We start from the raw sequence: 8,923 nt of genomic DNA on the forward strand, positions 1-8,923 counted from the left end.
TTGATGCCGCTCTCCTTGGGATACATGGTAGGGTACATGCACTGATGTGATGTGTTCAGTCGAAAAGTGATATCAATCCTCATAAACGTGAAAAAAATGAAATTTAGGGACAAAAATGATATTTTTTAAAATTATGAGGATTGATGCCCCTCTCCTAAGATACATGGTAGGGTACATGCACTGATGTGATGTGTTCAGTCGAAAACTGATATCAATCGTCATGAACATTAAAAATCTGAAATTCAGGGACAAAAGTGACTTTTTTAAAAATTATGACGATTGATGCGGCTCTACTTGGGATCCATCGTAGGGTACGTGCACTTATCTGATGTGTTCAGTTGAAAAGTAACATCAATTGTCATAAACATTAAAACAATGAAATTTAGGGACGAAATTAATTTTTTTAAATTATGAGGATTGATGCCCCTCTCCTAGGATACATGGTAGGGTAAACGCACTAATGTGATGTGTTCAGTCGAAAAGTAATATCAATTCTCATAAACATTAACAAATGAAATTTAGGGACGAAATGATTTTTTTTTTAATTATGAGGATTGATGACACTGTCCTTGGGATACATGATAGGGTACATCCACTATTGTCGTGTGTCAAGTCGAAAAGTAACATGAATCCTCATAAACATTTAAAGAATGAAATTTAGGGAAGAAATTAATTTTTTCAAAATTATGAGAATATACTGTATGCCGCTGTCCTTGGGATACATGGTAGGGTACATGCAATGATGTGATGTGTTTAGTCGAAAAGTGATATCAATCCTCATAAACGTGAAAAAAATGAAATTTAGGGACAAAAATGATATTTTTTAAAATTATGAGGATTGATCCTGCTCTGCTAGAATAAATGGTAGGGTACGTGCACTGATGTGATGTGTTCAGTGGAAAAGTGATATCAATCGTCATGAACATTAAAAATCTGAAATTCAGGGACAAAAGTGACTTTTTTAAAAATTATGAGGATTGATGCCGCTCTACTTGGGATACATGGTAGGGTACATGCACTTGTGTGATGTGTTGAGTTGAAAAGTAATATCAATCCTCATAAAATTAAAAAAATGAAATTTAGGGACGAAATTTCATTTTTTTTAAATAATGATGATTGATGGCGCTCTACTTGGGACACATGGTAGGGTACATGCACTTATGTGATGTGTTCAGTCGAAAAATAACATCAATCGTCATAAACGTGAAAAAAATGATATTTAGGAACGAAAATTATATTTTTTAAAACTATGAGGATTGTTACCGCTTTCCTTGGGATACATGGTAGGATAAATGCAGTAAAGTGATGTGTTCAGTCAAAAAGTAACATCAATCCTAATAAACGTGAGAAAATGAAATTTAGGGACGAAAATGACTTTAAAATTATCAGAAATGATGCCGCTTTCCTTGGGATACATGGTAGGGTACATGCACTAATGTGATGTGTTCAGTGGAAAAGTAACATCAATCGTCATAAACGTGAAAGAAAATGATATTTAGGAACGAAAATAATACTTTTTAAAACTATGAGGATTGTTGCGCTGTCCTTGGGATACATGGTAGGGTACATGCACTTGTGTGATGTGTTCCGTCGAAAAGTAACATCTATCCTCATAAACGTAAAAAAAAAGAAATTTAGGGACGAAAAAGACTTTTTTTGAAATTATGAGGATTGATCGCGCTCTACTTGGGATACATGGTAAGGTACATGCACTTATATGATGTGTTCAGTCGAAAAGTAACATCAATCCTCATCAACTCGAAAAAAACGAAATTTAGGGACGAAAATCACGTTTTTTTAAATTATGAAGATTGATTGCGCTTTCCTTGGGATGCATGGTAGGGTAAACGCGCTAATGTGATGTGTTCAGTCGAAAAGTAACATCAATCCACATAAACGTGAAAAAAATGAAATGTAGGGACGAAAATGATAGTTTTTTTAATTATGAGGATTGATGGCGCTCTACTTGGGATACATGGTAGGGTACATGCACTTATGTGATGTGTTCAGTCGGAAAGTAACATCAGTCCTCATAAACGTGAAAAGAAATTAAATTTAGGGACGAAACTAATATTTTTTAAAATAAAGAGGATTGATGGTGCTCGTCCTGGGATACATGGTAGGGTACATGCTCTTGTGTGATGTGTTCAGTCGAAAAGTAACATCAATCCTCATAAACATTAAAAGAATGAAATTTAGGACGAAAATTTCATTTTTTTAAAATTATGATGATTGATGGCGCTCTACTTGGGACACATGGTAGGGTACATGCACTTATGTGATGTGTTCAGTCGAAAAGTAATATCAATCATCATAAACGTGAAAAAAAATTAAATTTAGGGACGAAACTAATATTTTTTAAAATAATGAGGATTGATGGTGCTCATCTTGGGATACATGGTAGGGTACATGCACTTGTGTGATGTGTTCAGTCGAAAAGTAATATCAATCCTCATAAACATTAAAAGAATGAAATTGAGGGACGAAAATTTCATTTTTTTAAAATAATGATGATTGATGCCGCTCTCCTTGGGATACATGGTAGGGTACATGCACTGATGTGATGTGTTCAGTCGAAAAGTGATATCAATCCTCATAAACGTGAAAAAAATGAAATTTAGGGACAAAAATGATATTTTTTAAAATTATGAGGATTGATGCCCCTCTCCTAAGATACATGGTAGGGTACATGCACTGATGTGATGTGTTCAGTCGAAAACTGATATCAATCGTCATGAACATTAAAAATCTGAAATTCAGGGACAAAAGTGACTTTTTTAAAAATTATGACGATTGATGCGGCTCTACTTGGGATCCATCGTAGGGTACATGCACTTATCTGATGTGTTCAGTTGAAAAGTAACATCAATCCTCATAAACATTAAAACAATGAAATTTAGGGACGAAATTAATTTTTTTAAATTATGAGGATTGATGCCCCTCTCCTAGGATACATGGTAGGGTACATGCACTTATCTGATGTGTTCAGTCGAAAAGTAATATCAATTCTCATAAACATTAAAAGAATGAAATTTAGGACGAAAATTTCATTTTTTTAAAATTATGATGATTGATGGCGCTCTACTTGGGACACATGGTAGGGTACATGCACTTATGTCATGTGTTCAGTCGAAACATAATATCAATCATCATAAACGTGAAAAAAAAATGAAATTTAGGGACGAAACTAATATTTTTTAAAATAATGAGGATTGATGGTGCTCATCTTGGGATACATGGTAGGGTACATGCACTTGTGTGATGTGTTCAGTCGAAAAGTAATATCAATCCTCATAAACATTAAAAGAATGAAATTGAGGGACGAAAATTTCATTTTTTTAAAATAATGATGATTGATGCCGCTCTCCTTGGGATACATGGTAGGGTACATGCACTGATGTGATGTGTTCAGTCGAAAAGTGATATCAATCCTCATAAACGTGAAAAAAATGAAATTTAGGGACAAAAATGATATTTTTTAAAATTATGAGGATTGATGCCCCTCTCCTAAGATACATGGTAGGGTACATGCACTGATGTGATGTGTTCAGTCGAAAACTGATATCAATCGTCATGAACATTAAAAATCTGAAATTCAGGGACAAAAGTGACTTTTTTAAAAATTATGACGATTGATGCGGCTCTACTTGGGATCCATCGTAGGGTACATGCACTTATCTGATGTGTTCAGTTGAAAAGTAACATCAATCCTCATAAACATTAAAACAATGAAATTTAGGGACGAAATTAATTTTTTTAAATTATGAGGATTGATGCCCCTCTCCTAGGATACATGGTAGGGTAAACGCACTTATCTGATGTGTTCAGTCGAAAAGTAATATCAATTCTCATAAACATTAACAAAATGAAATTTAGCGACGAAATGATTTTTTTTTAATTATGAGGATTGATGACACTGTCCTTGGGATACATGGTAGGGTACATCTGTGGTGAACTGTTCTCATTAGTATTCTGTTTATATGCATTTTCACGTCCTCTTATTGTTCACACATAATTACCATTGTTTTAACGCATTTTAAATACTCTTTGTTGTTTCTAATTGCACTGCACAATAACTGATATCCATGGAAACAGTTTAGTTGATTTTAGTTTTGTTATGGGGTGTGATAGTTGAGTTCGTAAGGATCGAGGAATGAAATTGAGTTAGAGAAATGAAAGATTTGTTTATTGATTAAATTCTCAAGCGGTGAGTTCGTTCCATTTATTTTATGTATATAGATATCTTAAAGGGCCTCCATAATTGGTAACCACGACGTCTTCATTGCATTTGTTTACGTTTGATTTTATCCTTGCGCCATTGTTTACTTCACACACCAACATCATGTCTACTCCCGAAACTTCCTCTGAAACTCCTTCAACTTCCACTACGAACATCACTTCTGTTAGTCTCAAGCTACCTCCGTTCTGGCCTTCCGATCCTTCTATTTGGTTTGCACAAGTTGAGGCTCAGTTTCAGACACGCAATATTACATCGCAATCGACAAAATATCACCATGTCATTTCCATGCTTCCGCCAGAAGTTGCTCAAGAGATTCGCGACATATTACTTAATCCACCAACTTCTCAACAATATGACTACCTCAAGTCCGAGCTTATCAAGCGTACGTCTGTTTCGGAGCGAAAACGTCTTCATCAGTTACTAGTAGCAGAGGAACTCGGTGATCGAAAACCCACCCAACTTCTTCGCAAAATGCGACAGCTTTTAGGCAATGCAGAGCTCGAGGAGCGTATTCTTTGTCAGTTGTTTCTCGAACGTTTACCGACTAATGTTCAACCCATCTTGGTTTCCTCTGCTGATACAATTTCCCTAGATCAACTTGCCACTCTTGCTGATAAGATTTTAGACGTTACTTCATCGTCACCTTTGCTGTCCCCCCTTTCTGCCACAGCCACACCTTCAGTTTCAACAAGCGATTTACAAGAGCAAATTTCTCAGCTAACCATTGCTGTACAGGCTTTACAATCTCAAGTTTCCTCTCGTGGTCGTTCTCCTTATCGTCGCTCCAGTTTTTCATCTGGTTCTCGTCGCCCCTCTCGCAGTTCAAGTCGATCTCGCCACCCTAATTCTGAATGTTGGTACCATTGGCGTTTTGGTGTTAATGCAAGAAAATGTCAGTCACCATGTTCTTTTCGCTCATCGTCTTTGGGAAACGGTCCCACCAGCGATTAGAGGCGGCCTCTTCGTCTGGTTCCTCCGCTCACAGTCGTCTTTTCTATGTTACTGACCGAAAGACTGGTACTCGTTTTCTTGTTGATACAGGTGCTGAAGTTAGTGTCCTTCCACCTTCTTCACAACAGCGTAAATTTCCATCAAAGATCACTCTTCAAGCTGTCAATCATACACCTATTGCAACTTATGGACAAAAGTCAGTCACTTTAGATCTTGGTTTACGCCGTATTTTTCCATGGGTATTCATTCTCGCTGACGTGCCTCGTCCAATCCTTGGTGCCGATTTTTTAGCCAATTTTGGTCTAAAAGTGGATCTTCCTCACCACAAACTTCTTGACACAAACACTAACCTCACCATTCAAGGCCTTACAACCCCAGCCACTTCACCTTGTCCCATTTTTGCGATATCGACTCTGGCTACGCCTTATCAAGATCTTCTAAAAGAGTTTCCAGACATTGTTCGTCTTTCAAACAAAGAAACTGCCATAAAACACACTGTGACGCACCATATTCGCACTGAGGGTCCACCTGTTTTCTTTCGTCCACGAAGACTCGCTCCAGATCGTTTTGCTATCGCCAAGTCGGAATTTGATCACATGCTTCAATTAGGCATCATTCGTCCTTCAAAGAGTAGTTGGTCTTCTGCACTTCACATGGTTCCAAAACCCACCCCAGGTGACTGGAGACCTTGTGGAGATTATCGCGCATTGAACAACGTAACCATCCCAGACCGCTACCCAATACCCCACATACAAGATTTCTCTTCTTCTTTGCATGGTAAAAATATATTCTCAAAAATCGACTTGGTTAAAGCGTATCACCAAATTCCTGTTGAACCATCCGACATTTCAAAAACTGCCATAACAACACCTTTTGGCCTTTTCGAATTCGTGCGTATGCCTTTCGGCCTACGAAACGCTGCACAGACTTTTCAGCGCTTTATTGATGAGGTCCTGCGGGGCCTTGATTTCGTCTATGCCTATATCGATGATGTTCTAATTGCAAGTGCTAGCGCAGAGGAGCATTTACATCATCTCCGTATAATTTTTCAGCGTTTCCAAGACTACGGCATTGTCATAAATCCATCAAAAAGTGAATTTGGATCTGCTTCATTGGATTTTCTGGGTCATCATGTTTCTGCTGACGGAATCAGCCCACTCTCCTCCAAAGTTCAAATTATTCAAGATTTTCCGCCTCCAACATCATTACGCTCGCTACGTGAATTTCTTGGCCTCGTCAACTTTTACCGCCGTTTTATACCAAACTGTGCAACACTCATGCAGCCATTAACTGATCTTCTAAATGCTCGTCACACAAAACAGCCTTTTCACCTCTCTGAGTCTGCCTGTACCGCATTTACGGCTGTCAAATCTACTTTAGCAACCAAAACTTTACTCCGCCATCCAGTCCCTAGAGCTCCATACAGTCTGATGACTGATGCTTCAAATATTGCGGTTGGTGTCGTACTTCAGCAATACATAGATGGTACCTGGCACCCTCTGTCTTTTTTCTCAAAGCGATTACAACCATCGGAAACAAAGTACAGTACTTTCGGTAAAGAATTACTTGCAGTATACCTTTCCATTCGCCACTTCCGTCATATTCTTGAAGGTCGTCAGTTCTTCATTTTAACGGATCACAAGCCTCTAATACATGCCATTTCTTCAGCATCTTCTCGTCATTCGCCTAGGGAGATTCGACATCTGGACTTTATATCGCAATTCACAACAGATATTCGACACATTAAGGGTATTAAAAACCCTGTTGCTGATGCCCTGTCACGCCTTGATATTAATTCTATCCATTCATCGATCGATTTCTCCCAACTTGCTGATGCACAACAATTTGATGAAGAACTTTCGCAAGTAAAAGCAACCACATCCATACAACTGCATACCACCCTTCTGCTAATGGTCTTGTGGAGCGCTTTCATCGTCAATTGAAGTCTTCCTTGAAAGCATCGGATAACGGCCTTAATTGGACTGACTGCCTTCCATTGATAATGCTTAATATTCGTTCCTCTTTTAAATCAGACCTTAGCTGCAGCCCCGCTGAACTCGTTTTTGGAACACAACTTCGTCTCCCTCATCAATTTTTTGCTCCATCATCCTTGGCTTCTCTAGATCCGAAAAATTACGTTGACCGTTTACGTCGGTACATGTCAAAGCTACAAGCTACGCCAACCCGGTCTCATACAAATCACTCCTACATTCCTGTTGATTTGCAGTCCTGCACTCATGTGTTCGTTCGCGATGACAGTGTCAAAGCTCCCCTTCAACCTCCTTACCGTGGCCCGTTCCGGATTCTTCGTCGTTTTCCAAAGTACTATACACTGGACATCAATGGAAAACAGGATACGGTATGTTTGGACAGGTTAAAGCCAGCCTTCATTGATATATCTGCTCCTCCAGTTAAGAGTCGTGACGAAACTGTTATTCCTCCGTCTCCAAAGGAGTCCGATGTACCTATCCGTAAAACTCGCTCTGGACGTCATGTTCATTTTCCAGACCGTTTTTATTCGTAACTTGAATATATCTGTTTACTCTTTTGCACCTTTAACACTTCCTTAATTATGACATTTATCGTTCGCTTTATCGCACTAGCTCTCTAGGGGGGGGAGCTCTGTGGTGAACTGTTCTCATTAGTATTCTGTTTATATGCATTTTCACGTCCTCTTATTGTTCACACATAATTACCATTGTTTTAACGCATTTTAAATACTCTTTGTTGTTTCTAATTGCACTGCACAATAACTGATATCCATGGAAACAGTTTAGTTGATTTTAGTTTTGTTATGGGGTGTGATAGTTGAGTTCGTAAGGATCGAGGAATGAAATTGAGTTAGAGAAATGAAAGATTTGTTTATTGATTAAATTCTCAAGCGGTGAGTTCGTTCCATTTATTTTATGTATATAGATATCTTAAAGGGCCTCCATAATTGGTAACCACGACGTCTTCATTGCATTTGTTTACGTTTGATTTTATCCTTGCGCCATTGTTTACTTCACACACCAACATCATGTCTACTCCCGAAACTTCCTCTGAAACTCCTTCAACTTCCACTACGAACATCACTTCTGTTAGTCTCAAGCTACCTCCGTTCTGGCCTTCCGATCCTTCTATTTGGTTTGCACAAGTTGAGGCTCAGTTTCAGACACGCAATATTACATCGCAATCGACAAAATATCACCATGTCATTTCCATGCTTCCGCCAGAAGTTGCTCAAGAGATTCGCGACATATTACTTAATCCACCAACTTCTCAACAATATGACTACCTCAAGTCCGAGCTTATCAAGCGTACGTCTGTTTCGGAGCGAAAACGTCTTCATCAGTTACTAGTAGCAGAGGAACTCGGTGATCGAAAACCCACCCAATTTCTTCGCAAATGCGACAGCTTTTAGGCAATGCAGAGCTCGAGGAGCGTATTCTTTGTCAGTTGTTTCTCGAACGTTTACCGACTAAAGTTCGTTCCATTTATTTTATGTATAGAGATATCTTAAAGGGCCTCCATACATCCACTATTGTCGTGTGTCAAGTCGAAAAGTAACATAAATCCTCATAAACATTTAAAAAATGAAATTTAGGGAAGAAATTAATTTTTTCAAAATTATGAGAATATATGCCGCTCTCCTAGGATACATGGTAGGGTAAACGCACTAATGTGATGTGTTCAGTCGAAAAGTAATATCAATTCTCATAAACATTAACAAATGAAATTTAGGGACGAAAT

At 38.3% G+C, this 8,923-nt stretch overlaps 1 protein-coding gene across 1 annotated transcript; it reads left to right on the top strand.

The window, feature by feature from the left end:
- The first annotated feature begins 8,210 nt into the window (after window positions 1-8,210).
- Window positions 8,211-8,594, top strand: LOC148957375 (uncharacterized). The gene has a single exon (XM_089115437.1). The coding sequence runs from the start codon at window positions 8,211-8,213 to the stop codon at window positions 8,592-8,594; it is 384 nt and encodes a 127-aa protein (XP_088971563.1).
- Window positions 8,595-8,923: the final 329 nt, after the last annotated feature.

The sequence above is a fragment of the Rhopilema esculentum genome, unplaced genomic scaffold (genome assembly GCF_057945365.1).
Source record: "Rhopilema esculentum isolate cy_ngs unplaced genomic scaffold, ASM5794536v1 HiC_scaffold_31, whole genome shotgun sequence".
In the NCBI taxonomy this organism is placed as follows: Eukaryota; Metazoa; Cnidaria; class Scyphozoa; order Rhizostomeae; family Rhizostomatidae; genus Rhopilema; species Rhopilema esculentum.

Bases quoted from the DNA above. Each gene is read 5' to 3' on its own strand.
- LOC148957375 (XM_089115437.1), top strand. From the start codon at position 8,211: ATGTCTACTCCCGAAACTTCCTCTGAAACTCCTTCAACTTCCACTACG.